Raw genomic sequence first — 27,652 nt, 5'->3', positions numbered from 1 at the left:
ATGTATCGGCGAAATAAACTTTAGAGTAGGAGGTCTCTTGCTGCCATGGAATTTACAGTGTCCTGAAGAAGGAAAGCTTCATGGATAGAGGGGTAGAATGAAGGCTGGCTGAGCACAGGAATGGTGAGCCAGTGTCTCCAGCAAAGGAGTCCTGCATGGGTAGGCTTAAGACAAAACTGACTATGGAAGTGGAGAGCCCTGATGGTCATAGGATCCCTCTGTCCTGCAGTCCCCACCGTAAGTTTTTCTGTGCCAGAGATTTGGGCTTCACAGGAAAATCTGGTTTTCATCAGGATATGAGATTGTCAAAATTCCATTGAAAAAGTATCCTAAACTGTCTCAGATCTTAAGGTCTTACAGACAATCTACTTTTCAAGATTAAATTTAGTCCTCCACAAATGAGGTTGTGTGCTTTCTAGTAGACCTTACCTCTGTTCAAGGGTTGTTCAGCCTGGAGAAGGGAAGGCTCTGGGGAAACCTTGATAGGACAAGGTGATAGGACAAGGGGGAATGGTTTAAACTGAAAGAAGGTAGATTTAGATTAGATATTAGAAGGAAATACGTTGGAATGGGTTGTCCAGAGAAGCTGTGGATGCCCCATCCCTGGAAGTGTCCTAGGCCAGCTTGGATGGGGCTTTTAGTAGCCTGGTCTAGTGGAAAGTGTCTCTGACCATGGCAGGGGGGTTGGAACGAGATGATCTCTAAGGTCCCTTCCAACCCATACCATTCTATGATTCATATATATAACTACTCCCAGCCTTAACTAGCATGTGATTTATAAGCATCCCCTTGTGGCAATGTATTAATACCACTTGATACAGCATTAGATTTTTGCTAAGAAGCTGAATATTTCATTACATGTTGTACATGGAATTGTCCAACCTATGTTAATAATTATCTGTCATTACAACTTTGTAATCTTCTGAAACTGCTTTAACATCAGCTCTACTTTAAATAACTGGCACTGGTAGTGATATGTTTAGAAAATTAACACAAGCTTGGATACTGTTGAATGTCTTTTTTTTTTTTTAAATGTGAGAAAGATGAAGATGAACTTCAAGTATATTATTGTGGTTTTGTTTTCTAAGTATATGATTTGTCTGTGTAGAGTTTTCTGTACAACGTGGTAAAAATATTTGTCCTACTAAGGTCAAGTAGTTACAGACATTGAAATTCACAATATTAACTTTATGTAATATTTATATTTTTTAACTTTTAAAACAGAAACTGTGGACTTAAATACATGACTAGTGTTTTATCATGGCATGTTTATATTCTTTGTAGCATGCAATTTGATATATAAGTTACATAAATGCCTGGTTGTCCGTTTTTGGTCTCTACTGTTGTATTGACCAGGAGCTGTTGATATAGGCCACAGATTAAAAGAAGTGGTTTGTGGTCAGATGTTAAGAATTGTTAGGAATTGGAGGAAAGATTTAAAATTAAATTATGTCTTTTTGTCTTGCAGAGCAATATTTTTCTAAATTAGAAATGCATTGCTATGAATATAGTAGCTATGGGTTTTGTTGCGTTCTTTGAATAAATTTAATTCATGTTATGTAGAAGTCTTATACCAACAGGGAGCAAGTTAAAATTTGTCAGCATTCAGATTTTTAAGGATATGAATTTTATTTCTCATATACAAGTGTGATCATTCTGTGTTGCCATGAAAAATACTCATAGCAGATTTTGGAGCAAAAAGTGTATTTCCAAGATACAAGACATTAACCCAAAAGTTTTTTGTAGTTTAAGTGTTTTGCTGAAATTCAGATAACCTTGATTTAATTTTTAATTTTGTCACTGCAAATGTGTCTCCCTTGATATTGTTGCTGTTTTCTTCTGGCAGCTGGTGATTCTGTTAATTCTTTTGGTAACCTATCTCATCATTCTCCCTACAAATAAAAATATAAAGCTCAAAAGGTATTAACTGTTCTTGTTGCTGCAATTCAATATTGTAGATACTTAGATGAAGCTAAAAGCTTGTAAAGTGATTCAGGGTTTAAAATTTCCATGTCTATAATGTTAGTATTTAACAATGAAGTAGCAGCTGCATCGATGTTTATAGATAATCTGTTTATATCCACTGATTCTACCAAAGTAGAATTGCAGAATCATAGATTGGTTTGGGTTGGAAGGGACCTTAGAGATCATCTCGTTCCAATACCCCTGCCATGGTCAGAGACTCTTTCCACTAGACCAGGCTACTCAAAGCCCCATCCAGCTTGGCCTTGAACACTTTCAGGGATGGGGCATCCACAGCTTCTCTGGGCAATCTGTTCCAGTGCCTCACCACCCTCACAGTAAAGAATTGCTTCCTAACATCAAATCTAAACCTACCCTCTTTCCATATAAATCTTTATCTACCCTCTTTCAGTTTAAGTAAAAGAAGAAGGCAACAGCTGCGTGTACAGGCAACATATAATTCACTATCCCAAATTTAGAAAAACTAGAAATCTAATTAGAAAACTCGTTCAAAAAGTTAATATTGAATTTAAGAAAATCTAGAAATTAAAATGTTCAGATGTATTTGCAATAAATTTATTCTTCCCTTTCTAGTATTTTGTAATAATGATTCTCATAATGTTCTTCATTTTACTGATTAAAAGTCTTAGTCAAAAAAAGAAAAGCTTAAAAATTTGCTAGCCCAAAATATCTCCAAGTATAGATGTAGAGTTTCTCTGTGATTGTGAAAACCAGTTTAATCTCAATATTGCTGCATTAATTCAATTTCATAGCTAACTTTCAGAGGGAGGGAGTGTGGGTTGGAAAAGTGGATTATCAAGAATCAGAAAAGACAATTAAAGGTGCTTCACCATGTTGTCTCAAAGGCTGTCAGAGTGTACTGAAATTTGCAGTTATGCAAACAGAGATTGACCTCATAAATTGTCCAAACTACCTTAGAAAAGTGTTTTGAATTTTTAAATGTTTCTTTTTCAAGTATATTTTACAAGTTCTGGATGATTTTAATGGTACTTATTTCAATGGTATTTTTATCAATAAGTAGAGTTAACTACAGCTAAGTAGAATTATATATACCAAATATAAAAATCTGATTAAGTTCTTAAGTTTAGAAAAATATTTTTCTTTTTTACTATATCTCATACAGCTCTCAATTGTCAAAGTAATTCTTCTGTTATATCTACCTAATACTTGCATAGCATCTTAATTAGAAAAGACTGAGGAATTGTCACTTAGTTAAATTGTATGGTTCCTTTGTTTTTTTCTTTTTCTGGAGAAAGACTGATGCTTTTGCCAAACAAGAGAAACAATCACATTATTGGGTCAACTGCCACATATTAGCCAGGCTGGGCACTGGAACTATGTAGCATTCAGTAGCTATTGGATAAGAAAGTATAACTTCTTTAAAGGTGTGACTAATCTAAATAAGCTTTGAAGGATAAGATCCATATTTTAAGCACAACTTGGGTTTCTGAAGTTGCTATTTACAGAAACTGTTACAGTCTGTTTGACATTGTTTGCCTGTTCCAAGTGTCCCTGATTTCAACCTAGCACAATAACTAGGAGTAGGAGAGGGATTATCATCTTGGCAGGAAGAAATTTACTCTATTAGGACCACACAGTGAAAATTTCAGATTACCTAAAGCAATCAGATTTCCACAGAAATGGTTGTAGGAGGACTAGGCTCCTATTTTGTGTGGGAGGGGGCAGGCGGGAAGCCTGTGTGCCGGTTTGCAACCCTTAAAATGAAACTATAAAGTAGTTGCAGTGACAGGAATTGACAAAGAAAGGAAATTAATAAATGCATATGTAAGTCAAAAATTCTTCTTTCTCTATAATTTTCAGTTTCCAAAAGTTAGGCACAAGCTGGTGGAAATTGATGGAAGTCTTTACACAGACTTCTGCATCTTTATAATACTGACTGTTGAAGTGCATCTGCTGGGATTTTCTCTGGTCCTTTGCTGCCATGTTCTCCCTCCCCAAAACCAAGGCCTATTACTTGCTTAACTCCTAGTTTTACTGGGAGATGAATTGTCACATCAGAGTTCTTGTCAGTAGAAGCTTTCAGCACGGAACGGCTTACAGTGTGCTCTGTTGATGTGGCTCAGCAGATCTGTTCAGAGGCACAGACCCTGTCTAGATGAAGTGTGTGACACCTTTCAAGTAGCCTGGCGATGTCTGCAGTCCATTCCCAGTTTGTGTATAACTGTGGGAGTTATAAAACTGTGCTTCATCCTGGCAAAACTGCTTACTTCTCAGATGAATCCTCTCAGTGTGATATGCTTCCTGTGAATATGTTCTTCCATGGTGTTTGAAGCAGAATTCCTTTTTTTCCCAGATACTTCATTTGCTTTGCAGCAGCTTTGAGTGAGATGAGTAGGAGTTGTGTTTCAGTTTCTTTAACACTGTCAAGAGGACAGTATGTAAAGTGAGGTCTCTTAGTGTGGCATGGAGGTTGCATAACTGTGGTAGCATTGAGTGAAGGGAAGGCCATTCAGCTCCACATGAGGTTAGTTTGAGAGGCAATGACTAGCAACAGGACTAGCAATGATTGCTGGTATCAGTAGTAACTACTTGATAATACATAATACATAATACATTAATTGAACTGTGAGGTATTTAGCAATGAATTTTAAAGGCAGAGAAAAAACGTAGTTTTGTACATAAAAAAAAATAAAAATAAAAAATGCATCCACAGTTCTGTACCAGTGACTCCAGTAAGCTTTTGTGCCTAACTGACCATTTGGCTTATCAATTATTGTTGTGGAAGAACCACAAGAGCTGTATTCATTCATATTTGGCTTAGGAGCACGTTAGCTTTGCCCAGACTTCCAAACCTGCCAAAGCTCAAATGATGAGTATGGTAAAGACTGAACTGGTGTGAAGAAAAAAAGGCTGGGGACTACTTTGGGTGGTCACTGCTGGGAATGGTTTTCAGAGAGGGGTTCCCAGGACTGGATTTACACTAAATAAACAGAGGCTATGAGGGGAATACTGTGTTTCATTAAGAACTTTGGTTTAGGTTAAAGGGATAAAAATAGCTGCCGGACATCTTAAATTAGTTTAGAAAAGTGAAGGAACCCAATCTAGAGTATTTTTTTAAATTGTCTACTTATCTTTTAAGATTTCTCTGCCTCACTCTCCTCTGTTCAGTGTAACTAGGTATGTAATCCAAAGAGATAACCAAAAAGATTCAGCTGTCAAGTTTCAGATTCTATAAACACAGACTTTTTTAGTCGGTGCTGTCAGTACCAGTATATTTGTCTTCTTTGTTCTGCCAAAACATGTTCCTGAAAGTTTTCATTTTCTATTCTGGTTTTAGGCAAGATGCAAGAAATGGAAGTAAAGTACCAGAAAACCCTTCTACATATTGAAGAGAGACATTCATTACAATTGGTTTAGTTATTGATGAAAATGTTCCATAATAAATTAGTTTACGTTGGTGTTGTATGTTTTGTGTGAAGAAAACATAATTACTTGCCTTCTGCCCATATGCTCTTACTAGAATGTTAAAGATATGAATTTTTCAGTCTTGCACATTGGCAGAATTACAGTGACTCTACTTTCTGCAAATACTCTATTAAAAAGATATGCTTTGTGTTTAACTTTGCAGATCCAGAATGCTAATGATGTGCTAATAGCACCACTGGAGAAGTTTCGTAAAGAGCAAATAGGAGCAGCAAAAGTAAGTGGCTGTGGTTGTTTTTCATTTCATGTTTATTTAAGTTTATCAGTATGTTTTGAAGACTGGACTGAAAACAGGCATTTTGTATTCAAACAGACTTGATACCATCCTCATTAATATGTTAGTAAATTATACTGAATTCTTTGCTTCAGAGGAGAAGATGATTTAGAAATGGAGTTTAAACACTGATAATATGCATAGGGAGCAGCTCTTGCTACTGTTGCACATTCCTACCATCTGATGTTGCATTCATTTACTGATGTCTGTATTTACATTATGCTGCATCTTGGATTAACCCAGAACCACAGAGAGGATTCAAACAGCTGCTATAAGTGCAGTGGCCCTCAAGTGGCCATTGTATAAAGACAGAAGATGATACTGGGAAAAAATGTTGGAAGGAACTGTCTAGAAGAGGTATTTTCCATCTGATCCTGGATTCTTAAGTGGCTATCAGTGACTGCCTTGATCACAGTCTCTGGGAGATGCATAAAGGCTTGATAGTCAGTTGGAGGTATGGTTAGTAACAATTCCTTCTGTCTGCATAAATATGGTAGTTCTGAAGCATTTTGCATCTTACATTAGCACTCGTAAAAATGTCTGGGAAATCTTCCATTTGTAAGGTTAAATGAGTACAAAATAAGTTCTCTGATGTTGCAGGTGAGGTTGTGCTTGTGCTGTACTCAAAACAAACTCAGAAGAAAAACAGAACTATTGGAAAGAGAGACCAAAGGTTTATATTTCTTGTACTGCTTTTGTGAATGTGTAGCAAACAGATGCGACTGCTTCCGCACAGGAACTAAGTAAATGTTTGTGAAGAATTTTTGCTGTGAACTTGAGGTCAGATTTCCCTGAAATGGATGTTCTTTACTCTCTTACTTAATACGTTTTTGTGTACAACTACATTCTTCTCTTGTCCCACCCCTATGCTGCTGTGAGATGCAGGGCTGGGAGTTTATTTACCATGCTGCATAAATCAGAATTTAATCCCAGCACAAAATTATTTTTAGTTTTCAGTAGGTTTTCGTAGTCTTGTTCAGTTCTTTGTGTTACCATTTCATTTCATATTCCTATAGTTTAAGAGATATTCTTCTCTGCACAGCATCCTATTTGAAAGCCTAACCCATTGTACTATTGACTGATTTGGTACATCAAGAGAGACAATCCACAGGCAGTTCACAGGGCTCTGTGCAGAGCTTTATAAGACACTTGTGTCTCCTTTAAATATCACTCAGTAGATGTCAACACATATATAATGATATAATTGAAGATGACTCCCTTGTTTTTTGTATCAAGTATTGAACATTAAAGGCAGGACACTACAGGACAGGTTGAGTCCTCTATGTTTGGTATATTGCAATGGCTGGTTTCTTTTCCATATCTCTTCCAGATAAAATATGACCATTTTCTGCTCTTACAGTGATTGTTTTGACTTGTCTGTGATCACACATCGGTGTGCAGAATGAGTTCAGGGGAGAGCCTGGCTCAACTAATTCTTATTCCGTTATCTAATGGAGTTTGTTATGCAGCACTGTGTGTTTTGGGCAGTTCACATTGATATCCTATAGAGAGCTCTCCCAGCTCATTGTTTTATAAAATGTCAAATAAACTCATATATTCTTGCACTGCACATGGAGTTCAACTGCCAAACTCAGAAATTAGAGATTCAGACCTCCTTCATAACCAAGTGTGATACAAACATTCACCTTTGAATTGATTTTTATCAGTTGAAGCAATTACAGTTGGCCTTTAACTAAGTGGTATCAACACAAAGGAGTGAGAAATTAATTTCTTTCAGTACAGTTTTTTACAAAATAGCAACCTGTGATCTAGGAATAATGAGACCCACATGAAATAGAGTAGAAATTTGGGCTTTGTGAAACTCATGGTTAGTAAAGTTGAGAACATGGTGAGATCTCTTACCCTCACTTTCATTCACTGAGGTCAACCCTTGAGCATTTATGAACTCTTATGAGTTGAGCTTCCTACTTATTTATCTGGAGTTAATGAAGGTTTGTACAGAGATTTGGTTCTCTGAACTCCTCTGGGGTGATCTGTACTGATAGACAAGCAAAAAATGTAGATCCTTTCTTGTTGTTTGGATTTCAGCGGCAAGTTTCACAGAACACTGAGAAGATCGCTTCTTATTTGCAGTCTTCTTCAGCTGTGTGGACCATGTGTCAGTTGTTAGTTTTTGCTCTGAAATACCAAGTGTGAACTGTTTTTTTTCCTGTAGTGTTAACGTACAACAGTGTGTGGAACTGTATTCATATCAAACACAAAATTGCATCTGTTTCTCTGTTACCCCTCTCTCCACCAAAACCCCAAAACATTTCTGTGTATGTGTTCCTCTCTGAAGAGAAACTGAGTGGTACAAACTCCACAAGATAGCTGATAGTTTTGTCTTTTTATTTATTTCTAGAGCTGTGACTTTACAGTCAATTTGCATCATAATATCTTATGGACTAACATTTAAAAAGATTAGGTATAGAAGCAGCAGATTAATTGTATATGCCTTTAGCATTGACAATGTCAGTAGTAGCTAGCAATGAAAGCAGCTGTTGGGTGTTGGACTCTCTCTCTTCTAATTGGACTTTGAAATTATCAGTTTTAGTACCCTTTTAAGCTGTATTTCCAAATTTTGTGGAGGAAAAAGATTATTAGATATCTGTGTTACCAATATACATAATAGGAAATTGTATTAGGTACTACTGTCAGATTTTGCTGAGGTGAAGATAGAGAGAGCACTTAAAAGTGCTTGCTGAGCTTTTTTTCTTTCTTTTCTAAAATACCAGATGAAATTCAGCTGGAGATAAAACCAAGCCATCCCCACCCATCCACACATATATGCAGGGGAAAAAAGAGAAAATAAATTATAAGAATCACCATTTTGTTTTAATAATAAGTAATTTCACATATTTCATTGTTTCTTCAAAACTATAGCATGTTTAAGCAAAAAATATTGTCACAGAAATCAAAGAGAATATGGAGGATAAAATATATCCTGTTGATGTTACAGAGCTATATTTCAAATACAAGGACAGTATAAACTCAGAGTGCAAAGTTCAAGTGTTTTTGGAACATCACAAGAATAACATTAAAGACTAGTCCTTCAGGTGCACTTTAATAACCTGAAGGTACCCAACAAATTTGAGAAACATCCACCGTAAAACATTAATATTTGTAACCTAACCAACAATATACAAATCACCATCACTTGCTCTTCTCAATTTATACTACTTGCTCTTCTGTTTTTATTGCACATATTTCAGTTATTCCTTTTCTGCACACACTCAGTTTAAATAAAGCTGAGTTCTCTCCAGAGACTACACAAACCCAGCTTTGCATTGGATAGCCTGTTGATTTACTCCATCTGAGTTTAAAAAAATGACCTCTGCAATTATTGTAGAAAGGCGAGCAGAAGCTGGGTGAGGTAACTGGGAAAGGATTCCAGGCACGAAGCCTTTTGCCTTATTTGGTCAATGTGGTTTGCAAGGCCCCAGCTGGTAACTTTGGTGAGCTCATTGTGTGATGTGTTATGGACAACAAAGCCGAACTTTCATCTTTCTTTTTATCCATTGAGTAGAGCATTTAGCAACATTTGTTCCAATATTCATTGACCTTTAATACAACTTAAATCAGATCAAAGACAACAGAAGCAATTTTGGTTTTAAGACTTAAAAGGAACGCTTTGTTTCCTCCTTACAATTCCATTTGTTTGTTTCATAAAATAATTTATTTTGGCCAGGAGGATTATTTTTTATTATTATTTAATTTCATTCATTTACAGGAAGATATGAATTCCTTTCTACTTGGGAAACAAATCCATATTCACTGCTGGGATTAATTTTCCTGCATCTTTGCTCATATCTATCCTCATATGTAGGCATGTGGGAGCTGGCACGTTCTTTCCATGTTTGATTTGGATTGTCTGGAAATTGAGGAGGGTAAAACAAACAAAAAAACCATTTTTCAGGGTCTGTCAGAAAACTGTCAAAGCAGAGTTTTAGACAGGTATCTAAGATTGGTTAGAAATACCAAAATGCCCATTTCTTGAACAGGTTTCCTTGGTATCTGATCAAATCATAGCACCTGTGATCCTTTAACTGAGAAAAATTAATGACCTTGCTCTGGTAGGTATGGTAAAAGATGTTTCATTGCTAGTGTCTGTTACTCAAGGTTTGGTACTTGTGTCCACTAGATCTGGTATATTTTAATGTCAGTCTGAAGCATGGTGGAAGGGGGCCGGGGGAAGGAAGACGAAAGAGAGGCTGGGCCAGGATAATTGATGTCCAAATGCTTTAGGTTAAAATGCCACACGGTTTCTCAGAAAGGGTTACTACTACCAGAGTTACCTGATACCTTTTTTGATAAGATTACTTACTCTGTAGGCAAAGAAATGCAAGGCATCAAATCTATTTCTATTTCAGCAAGGCTTTTAAAGCACTTTACATGAGGCACTGTAATTAGTTTAGATGGGGCTTAGTATGAGAAGTCTAATCTGTCAGAGGAACTGGCTAACAGGAAGAGAGCAGCGAGTTTTGTTTATGGGAGAGACTGTCTGGTTAAAGAGAAACCACTAATTAGAAGATCCCATGGGCCAATTTGAGATCAGTCTGTTGTTTTATTTTCAGTAATGATCAGGCAAAAAATATCTAGTGGTGTCAACGTAGGTTGCCTGGATAGAGGAGGAGGACTGGAACATTGGGAAGAAAGTGTAGGCTGAAATGACTGAGCATGAGGAACTGAGGCTACTCAATGGTCATGAGACAACTGCATACTAAAAAATCTACTGTACTGATAAATAACTCAAGGGGCAGTCTCTTTAGATATTATAGGTTATTAAGGATCTAGGTCTGGTAGACAGAAAAGTACAAATTTTCTTTAGCTTTACTTTTACTTACATAAATCCTCAATTTTGGTTAAAGTTTGTGAACTGTGAAAGAGTAAATTGCGTTTATAAATATACATTTAGTTCAAATGTCCTAGAACATTTCTATCTGAGAAATACTTCCATATATGTTGTCGTATCTGATATCATATTTAAACTAGTATTGACAGATGCAAGAACTGAGAAATCAGGCAGCTAAGCTTATTAAAATATTGGTTTATAATGGTAACTTTTGTTTGTGACAGTTTTAAGTTGAAAATATGAAAACTTCTTCAAATTAAATATTGTTAAAAATGTATATTACTTCATTTTGATTTTTGTTGTTTCTCTCTGGATTTCAATGTCTATTTATAGAGTCTTCTGTGAAATGACCCAGGTCCTAAAATTTGGAGTAGGCAAATTGTTGCTTTATCAGCTGCAGCTGTCTGCTTTTCCCTTAGTAATATGCATTTAATGAAAATGTATAGTATAAACATTATTTTCGAAATAGATAAAATGTATTGTATTTTCCCTTCATTATCCAAATGAATTTATGGAAATACAAAGCAGTTAAAGACCTGCATGAATTTGCTAATCTCTATTAAAATTATTTTTTACTAAGTACAAAATAATTGTAATGTCACAGTATGATTAGCCATTTCTTCTTTTGTTCTTCTGTATGTGAAATATTTGGGAAATTTCAGAAATAGTGGCGAAGAACCCAGCATGCAAACACCTCATCTTTTCAAGAAGTCTTACCTTCTCCTGTGCAAAGCCAATTAAACTGGGAGATATCACTGGCTGAGCACCTGAACTCCGAGTTCTTTTGAAGCAACTGGTCTACTTGGGACAGTTGTTGTTCTGCAAATGCAGCAAAATCATTTTCTCATTGCAGTTTACTTCAGTTTACATACTTTTTCATTCAAAGTTGATAAACTTGTAAGAAGTTAAAGGGAAAAAAAAAAAACAACCAATCCTAAAAGCCTTTTTCTCTTCTAGTGCATTCTTTTAAGAAATGAGAGTGAAAACTCAAATCTCATAACTAAAAGATTATGGACACAGTGATTAAATACTGTTGGTTCAGTCTGTTAACTGCAGGTGTTTGTGAGGAATGCAGTTAATGTTATGTGCATAATCAGTTTTAATAAATTCTGTTAAATTCAGTCTTTTCTGTTATAAGTTAGTATGATTAACTGGCTCACTGACTAAAACAGGTTTCTGAATCTGTGTTTTTTCTGCAGTTTAATAAAATTCTAATTTGCATCCTAAAGAAAACAGATATAAATTAAGGATAAATAAATTAGTCCACTGTAGTAAATAGGAAGATAATTTACTGTTCTACCATAACATTTAGGAATTAAGGCTTAGAATAAATTTGTAAATTGGTGGAATTGCCTAAGTGATCATGCAGTGTATTTTTCTTTGCAAAATAAAATTTTTTGAAAAATCTGCAGTTAGTAAAACAAAAAATTAAAAACTTAGGTAGCAAGTATCAGCCCAACAAAAGAACATAAAAATGAAAGAAAACTTGTACATTTGCTAATTAAACTAAGACTCTTTTTCTTGCTAATCTACTGCAGCCTATTTTAATGTGTGTCATGGGAAGGATTCAGGAAGGTTGCATCCTGACCCTGCACAGCTGCTAGAGTCCTACTGGACTCCTGAGCTCTGATTAAAAGAATGAACAAGGACATTCACCTCTAAGCTGAATTTCCAGTTCACAGGGGAACTGAACTTCTTAGTGAGTGTTTCAAGGCATGGAGAATTTGCAGAATAGGGTGCAGTAGGTCTACTCATCTGTTATGTCTTTTCCAGCCTTCTCTCAGACACAGCATGGAGAGGATTATGTTCCACATCTGAGAAACAGGTCTAAAGGTTGTTGCTGAGACTGTAAGAATCTCTAGGAGGATTTAAGGATGGGTGATAGTATCCGAGAAGTATCACTTCTGTACTGTAACAAAAAATGGGGCATCATTACTTGAAACTTTAATGTGTCTTGGTGTAGATATGGGAGCATCAAAAGATCCATCTTTCCACCAAATAACCAGCTTTGTTATTTCAGGATCTCTCAGGTTATACACCATTTGTTCCTGTGGAGTTTACCAAGAAGGGGTGAGGGGTGATCTCAAATTGTTGTCTTGATGAGAAGATCAACCCCCCCTAAAAAGTAAACTGAGAGCACTATTTGGGCTTAACAATGCTACTGGAGAGGCATAACTTTTCACCCCAAAGTGATATTTTGTGTTCCTTTATCAGTGTTATAAAAGGGACTCTGAAAATAGATGCTTTCAAAACAAAACAAAATCACTTCTGACATTGACCCCAGACTGTTTCCTTTTTTTTTTTAGTATCTGTAAACAGCACAGCTTCCAGTTGTGTGTATTAATCTAAAAAATTTCTCATAGCACGCCTCAAGTTCTTCCTCAGGTCAGCATTGCAGTCCTGTTGTGATGACGTGGGAGGTGCCATGGGACTATGAGCTGTGCTGAACGTGCTGCTGGCACACAGAAATCACAGATGTTGGCTGATGGGTTGGCATAGACAAGAGATTCCCAAAGGCTGTTTTAAAAAAGAAAGTGCTCATTAAGAAAGAGATATTTTTATCTTCAATTTTTAAAATAAAGCAGTGTGTTTGTGAAGTTATAAGCTATGTTGCAATGGCTTTATTTGAATGACATTATGTTCTTTGCAGCTTTTTTGCTTTATCTTTGCTGTCAGTACACAAAGCAAAGATGTTAACTGTGCAGAGGAAGTGACCTCTTCATGGACATTTTAGTTTACTGGTGTATAGGGACATTCCTGAAATATACTTCATTTGTGAAGGAATCTAGCATAAGAAAGGAGGCATGGAGAACCTGAAATGGCGGTTTGTCTCCATGGGAAGGAAAGAAAACCAATGATGGGAGGAACACACACAAGGAGAGCAGCAACATCAGGTGTGGGATGCCAACAAGGGCAGCTGCTCAGGGAATGGGTGATGGCCTCTTAGGGAGGCAGAGGAAGAGACAAAAAGAAGCAGCAGTGGCTGGAAAGGGATGGTGGTGGAGACCAAAGGATGTTGCTGAGTAGTGTAATACAGTTTTAAAAACTGGATGTTCTTTTTGTAGTTAAGACATACACCTCTCTGACTGTTAGAATGAAAGTGAGCCTTACAGTCAAGTGCAAAGATCATGCTACAATTGTTGTGCCTGTAGCAGCTGGATACTGTATCATTAGCATTTCTGTGCACTTGTGTGTTAGTAATTGTAGAGCCAAGCCGATCTTCTCTGTCTTTTGTATAAGAACTAGACACTCAAGGGAAACAAGCCATTTTTCACTGTTTATGCAGTTGGATAACAAGTTGGTGTGACTGCTGAACTTAAAGGCCAACTTCTAGATGTCTAAATATGGGTGAAACTGAGAGCTTTATTCCTGCTTAGTCCAAATGCTGACATGGAAGATTAGGCAAAAATTGGAGTTACCTGTTCCCTGTGAATAAGACCAGTCCACTTCAATACAATGCATTCAAAATCTACTTTTCTCTTTCCACGCAGTCCATGGGGGATGCAGTTGCATCAGAGTCAGCTACAACTCACCAGACCTGCACAATGGTGTTAAGTTTGTCTTTTCCTGTAAAGCTTCTTTTCTCTCCATTTGCTCCACATTGTCATCTGAACTGAATGGAATTTGGTGTGTATGGAAATGAAGTAGAAACAACAGAAGACGTGATTTATTTTTTGAATGACTTCAAGAAGCTCTGTAAGCTCATATTGGAACTAGATAATGGGGAAAAACTGCAACTAGTTTCTACTGATGGAGAGAAGGTCTTCGATCTGATTTTGTAAGCGTTAATGTTAACAGGTTTCCATGAATGGTGTTGCCAGCTCAGTGACTTCAGCATTTTGAATACTCTAAATCACAACATGTGTTATTGCTGATTGACTTTTATTTTTGAAGAATAACATGCCTCAAATCTGAGTTGGCTTCTTTCCTTCTCTCATGTAATTGATGCCTTAGGATTGAGTCATATTTTCTGTTGTCATTTACTTTCTGCTCAGCATCTATAGCTCTATTGATCTCTATCAAATATCTGCAATACTGATGACATGAGCAGTTTATTCCATAAGCTTTTTTATGAAGTATACAGAGCTAATACAGATATTTTCTGAATTCCTAAATAGCATAGGTAATTTTCTTTTTGAAATCATGAAACAGAAGACCCTCTCCCTGTTAAAATAAAACATTTTCAACTTCAGAAAGCTATCCTAAACTGGCTTCAGAGATGAGTTTAAAAAGTCAGTTTCTGCTGTTCTAGGGAGCTTCTTCATATTATTTAAGCAGTAACATGATAATATCCCAAGTAAGCTATTCCAGCAAAAATACTTCATATTTAGTCGACAGTAAAGCAATAAAACTAGATTACGTGTGTAGACTTACCAGTCCTGCTGTTTGGGCAGGGATTTAGCAGATTCCCAGACATCTAGCAGCTACTCCTGGAATCTTCAAATGCCAAATAAGCTCAAGATAGCTCTGCAGCTGAATAACAGGGAGTCTAATGTGTCTTACTTTGTGACCTGCCAGTACTGGCAGGTTTGCATGTCTTTTCACAGCAGTGCTGGAAACTTCTAATATTTTTTTTCCATTTCAGGAGAGAATTTTTTGGAGAGAAACAAACATCCTACAAACACATTTGTTCATTTAAAAGTAACTACAAATTTTAATTTGAAAATATCTCATGGAATTACATAGGGAAAAATTAGGAAATGGATGTAGGACTAACCTCTTCCAGGACACACTTTTGAAAGTACCTGATATTTGGATGCCTGTAAAGGTATTACAGAGGGAAAAGAAAATTTTCTTCAGAAGTTTTTGAACCTGAAAGTAAATTATCTCTTGCAAGGTTATTCAGAATTTTACAGAGATGTGAACTCCATCTAAACTTAAATTAGTTTTGGGCTGTTTAAAGTATATTTCAGTTTTATGTATTCCTTACCTGATTTTAATTGAAGTTATTTTTTAAACTGCCAGTTTTTAATATCTGTCTTCATAGCTTTAATGCCACTAAACACCCTTGTATTCCTAGTTTATTGCCTTGTTATGCTTCATAGTTACAATATGTTCTTTTTATTATAATTATTTGTGTCTTACACCATATTCTTTTCTGGATAATCATGGTTTGCATATAGTTGCTCTTTTTTAGTAAAGAATTGATTTTAAGATTTATAGTTTTTTGGACATTTAATTTTCTACATGAAGCATTCAGCTTTAATATGGAAGTGTTTTCACTAGCAGTTATAAGGAATATAAGACATAATTTATGACTATATTAACCCTATTTTATATTGATCAACAATAATTTCTGTATGAACTGTGATATAACTTTGTTCCACTTCATATTATTTGTTAACAATACATAAACCATGCCCTTTAACCTCCTAACTTTCTCATGGATTTATGCAAACCCTATAACCTCACAATATATTAAATTCTGTTTGAGAGGAAAAGGAGGAAGGAAGTAGTTTTGTATCCCTTTTTCACTTTTCCTCCTGGAAAATCTTTTGGCCTTACCTTGAACCCTGAGTGTTCATATAAGAAATCAAAATTTCTACCAAAAAGAAATTCCTGCCATCCAGACATCTATCAAAACACAGCCTGTTGTCTCAGAGGCCTATGATAATTTCAATTTTATTAAAACCAACCAGAAACCACCAATCACCTCCATGAAAATTCTCAACAAAACCTCAGGCAAAATAAAATGGAATGTGAATTCATTTTTTTTCTCCTTAGAAGAAAAGTTGTGAGGCTCAGAGGTCTCACATTTTCCAAGAAATCCATAGGATCTGAGCTAAAATCGGTCTTTCCAAGACTAAGTTTAGTTTATTTTCTAGTCTACAGTTTTACTTTTCTTTGTCCTGCCACTTAGTAAGAGATAGTCTCCAAACTTAAAACTCCAAACAAAATTCCACTAACTTTGTAGAAATACAATTTGAATTTTTGTTTGGAAGGTAATGAAAAGGGTAGGTTTAAAAATATATTTGAAGTCTAACATTCCAGCAATGAACAATTTCCAGTCTGATATATTGACATTTTTGCAGTTGTCAAAGAGAAAGAAAATTATGTGGCTTTATTGGTCTCCGTGGAGTTCACCATTGCCTTCAGGTTCTTCAGTTGACAAATGTTGTCTGATTTGATCTATATTTTAGTCTTAGTATTGCATTTCTGAGCCAAGTTTGTACAGTTTCTGCACCTCAGCTCAAGTGGGTGAGAAAAATACATACTAATTTTGGGTGAGGGGAAAAAATAAATTATCACAGCCATGTTTCACAATGTTCAGTTGTTTTTTAATTAAGGTAGTCTCACTGACATTTTTTCTCCAAATAGTTTCTTTGCAATGATTACTATTTTCGTTTCCTTTCTTGATCCCTTTAAAATCACCTCTTACAAAACATTTTTATTTATGATTTCACAAGAATATTGTTACTGATAATGTTTTGTTTGGTTTGTGTTTTTTTAAGGATTAGCATGTTAAAGTTTAAATATGAATTCTGAGACAAAGCGCTAAAAAATTTCTTAAGGGACAGATGTAAAATGTAGCTAAGACATACTGATAGGTAAGTGGAACATCAAAATTCATTGCAACTAGAAAAAAATGAAAATAAATGAGAAAGATGGCAAAAAATGAAGAGGAATAATGTATGTAATGATTCTGAAGATACATGTAGCAATTTTAATGTTAAATGCTGCACACAAAGTCGTGGTAGACCATTAAAAAAAAATCAGATTTCTTGGTGTTCCCAGTGGAAAAGGAAATTTACCTTCAAAATATAACAACTCTTTCTGCTTTACATCCAAAAATACAGCTTGTGGGTAAAATTTATAGGAATCATACCAGTGATTCATTGCATGTGTATGGTTAGTTACAGCATGGAATCACAGCTTTTATGAACAGGAAAAAATTTATCTGACTCAATTGAGTCACTTTTTTAATAATTGATGTCTGATCTTTTCAGCCACAGATGCCTGTAAAACCAGAGGGATAGAAGAACATCTTTTGAGTTAAACTATTAACAGGCGTGCCTATAATTAGTAGTATCTTGAGCAAAATTTATTTCTGAAAAGATAATTTTCTTTTTTTGGAGATTGTCTAAGTAGTTTTGAAATAAAATTATACAAGAAATCTGAGCAAAGAGGATAAAACCAAGAATTAAACCTGGACATGGTATTACATCACTTGAGTGTCTCAAGAGGGTACTGGAAGTTAGTAAGACTCCATTACATGCTAGAAGCTGAGTGTGTGGTTAAGGGCTTTCCTCATGTCGTTGTTAGAAATTTGAAGCATTTAAAACTGTAAATATTTTTAAACTGATTTAAGACTTGATGTACTTCAGAATGGTTAAAAAACTATAGAGAGACATTTACAGTGTTTAGATTCTGCTAGACTTGGTCTAGACAAAAGGTGTTGATGACTTATACATCAATGTAAAACATGCCAAGGAGTAGTATTATGTAATTTTTCTTTTTCTGTTTAGTTTTTTTTATTGTACCCTCCTAATTGTCTTGCATGGTTCTTTTGAGTTTTGGTGTGTTGTTTTTTTGTTTTTTTTTTTTAATATGTCCTAGCTAATATTTTGAAAGAAATTATTGATATTTTTCCAGGGCAAAGAGAAAGGATGAGGTTTACTTGCAGGAAAGATGTGCAAGGATGAAAGAAAGCTGGAGTCTGAAGGGAATAAGAGACATAGTGCAGAGGTCAGGAATTAGAATCTTCCTAATGGCCATGTACCTTATGCTTTGTGTCATGACTGTGCAGACTGTTCTGGTAACAGAACAGCATTAGCTTTCTTATCCAACCACATCCTTCTCCTTGGGATTTGATCCACTATGGAATCTAGGCAAAAGCAATCATCTGTCTCCTAAGCTTTTAGGAGTTACAGTTTTGCATGGAAACTTGCCTCGTCATGGCATGTGGAAGAACAGAAATCTCAGTCCTATGGGCACAGATTGCTGGCATCGGGATTCAGATATTAATTTGGGCAGTAGCTGTATATAAAAGCATTTTGAGGATTGCAGAAGAACAGACTAAAGCTGGAATGAGCTGAATCTGACTCCACTTAGGACATGTCTGTGTACTGTGAGTCACTGACTGAGTTTGTGAGGTGAGAGTTATTTTGGCATAAACTAAAGTGTTTCTTCTCATCCAGAAAATGAATCACCTGCTTCTGAGTGTGTCTTTTTTGTTAGTTTTTATGAAGTAAACAGATTTCAGAGGCTTCAGTGCATTCAAATATGTGGTTTTTACTGGCGTAGCAGAGGACTTTCCAAGCAAAGGGAACTCGTCACCTGTTGGGGCCAGTATTTTTTATACTTTTCCCAGAAACTTGTTTAAATAACCAGAGACATTGTCCTGCTGGCACTGCAACCTTATTCCCAGAAACATCAGCAGATAAAGACACTATTGCAGTCAAAACTGCCAACTGATCGTTATTCTCAGTTTACTTCTGTTCTCCTTAGTTTGTCCACTCCTACCTTTGAAGGGAGAAATTATTGTAATGTTAAAGTCTGGAAAACAAGGAAGAAGTTCATAGGATGTACTTTCCTGGAAACATTGTGCTTGGGCCAGAATTTGTCCTGGTAACAAGGAAGCTCCAGTTTGTAGTTTTCTCTTCAATGTAACTGATATAAAAACTATGAAGGTAGTGGTTGAGCAGATCTGTGTCAGCATGAGGTTCAGTCTGGGAGGGGGCTGGCAGTGCTGGCAGAAGACCAAGAGGCCTTCAAATTCTGTGTCCCCATAGATGGTGACATGGAGATCTTCATAAAGCTTCACATAAGATACAAGATACCTTAAAACCACAGTTAGCTTATTTGAGCTTGATTTACTCTTGTTCTTGGGGGAGTTGTACCTATTTTGATGTGATCATTTACTTATTATGTTTTCCTTTTTACATATAAAGAGAACAGGTGATTTGATATGTAATTCACAAGTTTTGTTGTAGATGATAGAAAATATAACCGGCTGGATTTGGTGCACTGGAAGCCACATTAGATGTGCCAGTGGACCCCTCTTGGCATTGACATGTTTGATGTGCTGTATGTAGGTATTTCAGATGGCCAAGTCCTGGTGTTACATACTTTTTTCTCTTTGACTTTCACCAAGCAGCTTAGACTTTACACTCTTCCAACACTAGTTAGTAAAGGTTATGTTAAGGTTATGTTGAGCGTCAGCTCAACATAAGTGGTTGATCAGATTTTGGATCATCCATTACCCATTTCTCAGCTTGAATTCTGAGACAAATAGTTCACAAGGCAAGAGAAATACCTACTGATCATATCATAAATCTGTTAGGGAAGGAAATCATTCTTACCTGGCTGGGCAGGAAACAGATAATCCTGCAGGAGGTTTGCCCATGGCTCCTTGGCTCATTCCTTTGGTCTTGCCTCTGAGGCAGCAAAGGCAAGCACAACATCAAACCCAAATGTGAAGTATATATTATCTGCACCCAGGCCTCATTGTCAAAGGTTGTGTCAAGTTACCTGCTGATGTAGATGGTCTAATGGACAGGGTATCCACCAATGAACTCCAGTAGCTTGTGACCAAAGGCATAAATATTGTGATCAGGCAGACTCCTCACCCAACTTTCAGTGACATGGGTAAAAAAACCACCCTAAAAAGTAATTCTCTTTGCATTTTTCATTTCATTAGATTTGCACTGACTCAAGAATTTCCTCAAGATGGTGACTTGCCACCTCTGTTACTTGGGTTTTATAATAGTCTGGTTCATATTTCTAGCCCAGCACTTAACGTCATTGTCTCAGAAGATAAGACAGTATGTAACTAGCTGCACCTTTTATTCAAAAGGTACATATTTGTGGGATGTGATCAACTGCGCTGAATTTCTGTTAGTGACCAGATGTGATGTTGAGATACTCAGGTTTCTCTTCCTGCATCATAAAAACCTGGCACTTGAGTATTCCCCAATAAAACTGTGGCTCTGGAACTGACCTGTGATTTCAGTCCCACAGGAGTTGATTTCTTGACTTATCAGTCATCTAGGAACTCTTACCTTCTGCCTTCTCTCTTTCTTTCTTCAAAAAATGTGTTTGGGAAAGATTTTGGAATATATTTACATATATATTTAGATATATTTTCCTCTTTACCTTTTTATTCTCATATATGAATATCTGTAATTAAATCTAGAAGACACTGGGAATTTTTCTGTATTGTTATTTAATATTTTGTTGGGTCAAGGACCCTCTTTTCTTTACGGTGTCTTTTGGAGATATCTCCGTTGTGGGGTAGTGAGAACATTAAAATTGTGCATATTTTTCATACTAAATATATTTGAACTTTCTCCAGGATATAAGGTATATGATGTGTTTTACATTCAAGCATAATTACCATTGTGAGCTTTAGTCACTGGAGCTAATCAGTAAGTGGTTTGTTGTTACAGCTGGTTGATAAGTTTTAATTCTTGTCATTAAATTCTTCCTCCTATGTCTTAGTTCTCTGACTAACCTGACTTTCCCATGATATGAAAAAGGAAGGTTAGCGCTACAATGCAAGCTAGTTATTTGGTCTTGTATATAACAATTTCTAGGGAGAAAGGGTCAGGGAAAGAATCACTACAGTTCTTAAAATGACCTGATGTTACTGCATGATGTCCAGTAATTAGTTTTTCTGCAGTTAATAGTTTTTGCACATGTATAAGTAGGACTGTTTGTCTTGAGGGTTTTTTTGTTTTCTCAAAACATTCAACTTGTTAATCATTAGGACTTTTCTAAGACTGTAAAAGTCATTGGCAGAGGGTTGCTCTTAATTAGAGAGCATATAATTATTTAATTAAAAAATTATATTTTTATCATTAATGATTCTCTGATGAGATATTGACTTTGATCCATTCTCCTATTTTTTGAAATTTGGTACTTCTTGAAAGATGGAAAAGCTTTTGAGAAAGCTGTCTTTTTCTTAAATTTCAGAATAGCAGATTTAAAAATTTTGAAGTATGAATTCTGAATTCGAATACAGAAAATAAGATGTTTCTTATTTCTCAGCGTAGTAGCTTTCTTTTGTATTATCACGTTAAAATAGTCTTACAGTGGAAATGTGAAGATTAGCTACATATGATGGGAAAAACTTTAAGAGGAGGGAAAGGAAAAACTTTAAGGGAAAGGAAAAAGGCAGAATAACTTTTTTAAATGAGGCAAGCTTAAATATTCAGACACATTGGAATATTACTGGAAACAGACTTTTGCACCAATTTCCTTTTGCAACCACACATATACTTTTCCATCATCCTCATATTTTTAGTGTGGATGAAAAATAAGCATATTAGTGTAAAATGCAAAGGATAGGCATATATCATCATCACATTTTTTATACTCACCTCTTACACAATGTTTTCGTTTTTTTTCAACAAAGGCAGTGTGGCAGTTAGGTACACTTATAAAACTAGGGGAGGATTAATGTCTGCCTAGAAAGATACCACCTACATATAACCTCATGTATATTTACTATGGGAAACCATGCGAGTCTGTTGTATGAGTTGATTATTTACGGGAAAAATCCTACCTAATATTGCTTTTGATAATTGAAGCAGTACTCCTAGTATCTTCAGGTCCAATTCAGAATTAAACTCTAAAAATATTGGAATCAACAAAAATGGTTTTATAACCAGCCATATTTTGGCACCTGTTATTTCTTTTAAGTGAGCTGTAATATTTAGTCAAGTACTTTATTTGGCAATGTTTTGTTTTTCAGGATGGGAAGAAGAAGTTTGACAAGGAAAGTGAGAAATATTATTCCATCTTAGAGAAGCACTTAAATTTATCAGCAAAGAAGAAAGAATCTCATTTGCAAGATGTAAGCACTGAACGCACTGTTACCCAGTTTCACAATAACAATGCAATATTCTACCTGTGCAACTTTGTGTATTTCAAGTACAGCTAGTGTTTATTGGTTACAATGGAATTATATTACTACAATAAAACCGTGAGTTTGATAAGCTAAATATGGAATATTTGAAAGTCAGCTTATTAATTGTTGGGGGGGTTTTGCTATTTAATGTATTAATCAATGAAATTACGCTTCTCTTTCACATAAATTTTAAGCTGGAAGACTGAACTGAGATCACTTTAATGATACTATTTTCTTCTTCTTTCTTCCTCTTTTTCATTCTGAAATTGCAGCATCATACCCTGAAATTGTATCCACAACTTCAGCTTTGAAGAGCCTGTATGGCTAATACTTTTCTGTTAAAAACACAAACCATGAAGACTTCTAGTTTAACAGGAGAATTCCAGGGCTTTTCAGTATGCTGGTAGAAATAATTGTGATTTTTCTTTGAAGCAAATTATAGTAAACCCAGCAATATGGTATCAATGACACTTTGGGATTTATGCCAAAAATAGTTAAAAATTATTTTGATGGGATAACTCTTGTCATGATGGCTCTTAAATCATGGGGATTAGTTTGCAGATGGAATTTTCACCAGAGATGTGACCATCACTCAGTCACAAGTCGTAGATTTTTTTTCATGCTTACCGGTAATATTAGAATTCAAATTAAATCAGGCTTAGCAATTCAAAATTTGTAATAATGTTTATATACCTGAATTCCTGTAGTCAGTCTATATCAGACATCAGTTATGTAGGATTGGTTAATTATTCAATTTATATGTCAGAGCTTTCACTTTTTCTACATATCTTGTGTATTGATAAAGAAGCAGTTCTGTTAGAGGCTAGGCTCCAGATGAAAAAAAAAAATTTCTTACTGAAATGTGGAAAAATGAACTTAAGCACCAAATTGCTCTAGAATAGAAATAAAATAAAACAAATAAAATATTTTACTCTTGAGACATGAGAATAATTGCAGTCTAAAAGTAGCAACTGAAGTGAAAAGTAACAACTGTGAATTTAATAAACTATGGTAGAATAACAGTGGATTTGACTCAAGTATATAAACTAATGAAAAACCAGAATAATATTTTCCACTGTGTCCTTAAGTGACATATCTGGATTTAAAATCTTGTAACTGAGGCTGAGGTTTTCTGCTTTCCCAGATACCTCCCTTGTAAAGAATCAAGGGCATTTCTGTCTTCCCCAGTTTTCTGCAGCTGTAGATGTGCTGAATCAGCAACATAGACCTGCCATAAGCAGAAGGTACAATAGCAAATAGGTACCAAAAATTTTAATTAGGGAGACTTTTGGCCTATATCTGTATTGTAAATAAAAGGAGGCCAAGCACTAATTCCTGGCCTGAAATCCAAGTGGTAAGTGCTGACTCATATCCAGAGTGGTTTGGGTGAGTCCCATTTATAGCACAGATGTCCAGGATGGAGTTTGTTGGAGCAACCCACAGCAGAACCAGGGCATGAGCAAAGAACCAAGTGGTTCTGGCAGCTAGGACTTTGATGTTCAGTTCAGGTGATGGGAAGTCCATGCCTCAAATCAATATCATGCATTTAGTGAGATGGGAATACTGTTTTTTGACTGCTACAGTTACACAGAAAAAATTCTTCTTTTTAAACTTGCTATTTCCTTGGATTTATGAGGTTTCTTGATACCTCCTCACATTATGTGGGTTAAGGAGTACTGGGATGAGCAAGGATCAGTTCTTGTACTCTGTTGGGCTGTGCAGTTGAGAGCACCTTAATTAGGCATCTGAAGTTTGATGGTCCGAACATATTCTGTAGAGAGTAGTTTGCATATATTCACCTAACTGAAATGTGTTGGATATTTTAAGAGCCTGCAAGACTCAGATGACTACGCTTTTTTCCTTTAGCACCAAAAGGAGTCTTCGTAGTAGGATCTTTTCACTGCCTAGGGAAGCCCATAGAGGAGCAGAAAATGGGCAGAATTGAATGATGTGAGAAAGTTAATAAACTTCTGATCTTATTTGTCTGAAATCTGTTCCGGAATCAGTCCCTAAGCTTATGTGATGTTCTTATGTACATTGTAATGATAGCCTACATCAATGAAAATATTACTCACTATAACTAGATATCATACACATAGAGACTCAAAATCATATACATCAAATATCTTCATTTTATACATGAAGCTTGAAGTCATAGGAAAATGTGAAAATCCTTTCACCTTTTGAAACTTTAAAATCACTTTCAAAGTGATTCTTACAAATCTGAATCCTTTGATGTTCATAAGCTTCTACAGAATGTATATTGGTCCTGTGCAGGGCTAAGAGTTAGACACGATGATCCTTTTGGGACCCTTCCAACTCAGCATATTCTGTGATTCTGTGATATTTGTGAAATTCTGATATAGTCCCTGTTCATTGGTGGTGATTATGGCCTTAATTTAGGAACCTATCCATATTAGAGGTGGTACTTGGTTGGTGTATCATTACAACTACAACCTGCTTAAATGCTATTTAGAATAGAGATGGATTTAATTAGGTGTTTAAATACCTTTTCTGAGCCAAAGCCTGAAAGAGATAATTTCTAAAACTAGATTTTATTATTTACTTACAATTAAATGTGAGAGCTGAGGTCTGTCTCACATGCTTATTGATGCCACTTTTATGAGCAAGGGATTCTTGGATCATGTCTCAAAGTGGTGGCAACTGCTTTGGTTCAGCTATGTAGCACTGACTTTGTGATACATTTTTTTATGAAATAAAATTATTAACAGAGTATGAGAGAAAACAGTAGCCAAACACACCACATGAATGGCAAATCGCGGAGTTAATTTTGAGATAGAGCGGTTCATTATTGGCATTTTGAGTGTTTGATTTCTGCTTCATAATATTAGTTTGTGTACTTAATTTACTGATTGTTTGTTTGTTTGTTTGCTATAGGCATGGGAAAGAAATGCTGGTACTGAATCACTTGAAATATAACATTGAGGCCCATGTGTTGAAGTAGTGTTAGAGCACTGGGCTAGGGAGGTGGATCAATATTAAGAGTCTGTGTAGCCAAATCACAGTAGTAGGATGTCCTTCACTAAACAAGCAATCTTAATTATATATTGTGCTATTGATGACCAACTCCTGCCTGAAGGAAAGCACTGACTTTTTGCTTTTATACTGTTAAAAGTACTAAACATCTTTTATGATGTATTTGCTGGTTTGTTTTCAAAGGAAGACAACATCAAGCTTTTCCAACTTCCCCACATTTGTTATTTTTAATCCCAGAATTGAACTAGAGAATATACAGAAGTATCCTTCTGTATTTTAACAGGCATGCATCAAAAGTAGGTGAAGTGGTCTTACTCGAATTGTCAATCCATGAAAAAATTTTGACCAAAGACCATAAACCTAACTAATGCAGCCCAAAAGGGATTTGCTTGAGAAAATAATTTTTTTTGAAGAAGGATGAATTAAAATAGAATCTGCATCTCCTTTGAGCATTATCTACATGCTGCGCTGCTTGTCTGTTAGTTCCCTCTCCTGTGGCTTGTTTAAATTGAGGATAAAAGCCTATTACTCTTTATCAGCTGATAAGAGTTAATTCTTTAGCTGTTTAGGCAGAAGACACTGTTCTGGTACTGGATCCCCATGGTGGGTGGTATTAGTCAGGCACTTCTTACAAGTATTGCCTTGTAGTTCTGTCGCTTGAAAATTAAAACTTGAAAAATATTTTATTTATGAGGTTAAGGACTTAAATGTGTTTACATTCCAAGAGCATGTGATTCATCCTATAAAATAACAAGTTGCAAGATGTCAATGCTAAAGACAGCCTATTTAAGAAAGGAAAATGTTCTTGAGAAGGTATTTGAAGCTAAGAAATAGATACAATTTCAGTGCATGTGATACTTAAACATTTCAATAGAAATAATTATCTTTTTGTCTCTCTTTGATTCCTACGCTACTCACTTTTATTTCTTTTTCTAAACTTGCATACACCAAGTACCTACTGCCACCTTTCTTCCCCTCCAGGCTTTCCTAAAAACTAGAATACGAAAGTGCAAAAAGGAAGAGCAAACGATAAAAAAAGAGGGAAAAAGGCATGAGGCTAAAATGTGTAATGTTAGCTTCTTAAACTTTCATTTAGCTATTTTAAGGAGGTATTTCAATTTTCAGGAAGAAAATTGAACCCCATGAAACTTGTAAAGTAATTTTACGGAAAATCTGTTTGGTAAAGACATAGTCTTTCATCATGAGACTAAATTAATATTGTCTATATTTCATTTTGTCTTTTAGGCAGATACACAGATTGACAGAGAACATCAGAACTTTTATGAAGCATCGTTAGAATATGTTTTTAAAATTCAAGAAGTACAAGAGAAAAAGAAATTTGAATTTGTAGAACCTGTAAGTTTTGTTTTATTTTCTTTAGAATGGACGCATTTAAAGCTAAAAATTTAATTTAAATTATTGTATTTTTTTGCTCCCTTTTAAAGTTGTGAATGCAGGTTGTTTGTACGTAGACATGAAGATCTTGACTTGGGCACTTTCCATGTTTATTAAAGGATTACATAAGAGTTTCATATCTGCTGTGAAGTGAAATGTCTGATGACTTGAAGTGTGTATAACATTTTAATGGGACAACATGTAATATTGTGTCTGTGCAACACATAATGGATGTTAACTAATACTGTGATTTAATGGCTTAAATTTTAAGTCAGTTTTTTAATTTAAATATTTCATGTATGTAGTGTACACGTACGTTCTTCTGATTTACATATGAAATAAAGTGAAAAATCAACTTTTCTGTAGGATAGGTTGGTTTATTTTTTGTTGGTGGAGCCCTTTGTCTTTAGTTTACTTTGCACATAAAAGAAAGCATGTGTTGACACTCCATTAAAGAGTAAGATAAAGTTGTGTTTCAAAGTCTATATTTAGGTCTGGGATTTTCTTCTGGACTGTGTTTCTGCCCCCCCTCATCTCCCAGCTATCTTCTTGGTCAGTCAGTACCAAAAGCAGTATGATGTGTATGATGTGCTAGCATATTTCTGTGGCATATTAGTAGTATTACTGTTCGTGTCATACAGGACTAGCTTGCCAGTTGCCTCATTTAGTTAGTACCCGTAGCCCTTGACAGAGAACTTCCAGTGTCATCTGTCCCTTCCCATTAAGCCTACTGAGCATAGCAGAACATCAGTCGTGATAGAGGAACATGACAAATATAACTTTTTCTCTCTCTTCACACCATCTTCCAGCTTCCTTGTAACTACTGAAGCAACACTCTTGGCTGTGAAAAAAGTTG

The 27,652-nt window shown here is 35.6% G+C and overlaps 1 protein-coding gene across 1 annotated transcript in view; it reads left to right on the top strand.

Moving 5' to 3' along the window:
- ARHGAP42 (Rho GTPase activating protein 42) overlaps positions 1 to 27,652 on the top strand; it is a 147,338-nt gene that overhangs the window by 74,252 nt on the left and 45,434 nt on the right. The window contains exons 4-6 of the mRNA XM_027639841.1: positions 5,573 to 5,644; positions 22,249 to 22,350; positions 26,647 to 26,757. Coding sequence (XP_027495642.1) covers positions 5,573 to 5,644; positions 22,249 to 22,350; positions 26,647 to 26,757 — 285 coding nt within the window. The remainder of the gene's footprint in view (positions 1 to 5,572; positions 5,645 to 22,248; positions 22,351 to 26,646; positions 26,758 to 27,652) is intronic.

Source organism: Corapipo altera, unplaced genomic scaffold (assembly GCF_003945725.1).
Source record: "Corapipo altera isolate COAL_440 unplaced genomic scaffold, ASM394572v1 0, whole genome shotgun sequence".
Lineage (NCBI taxonomy): Eukaryota > Metazoa > Chordata > Aves > Passeriformes > Pipridae > Corapipo > Corapipo altera.
Note: the sequence above shows the minus strand (reverse complement) of the source record. Positions and strands in the feature narration are given on the sequence as shown.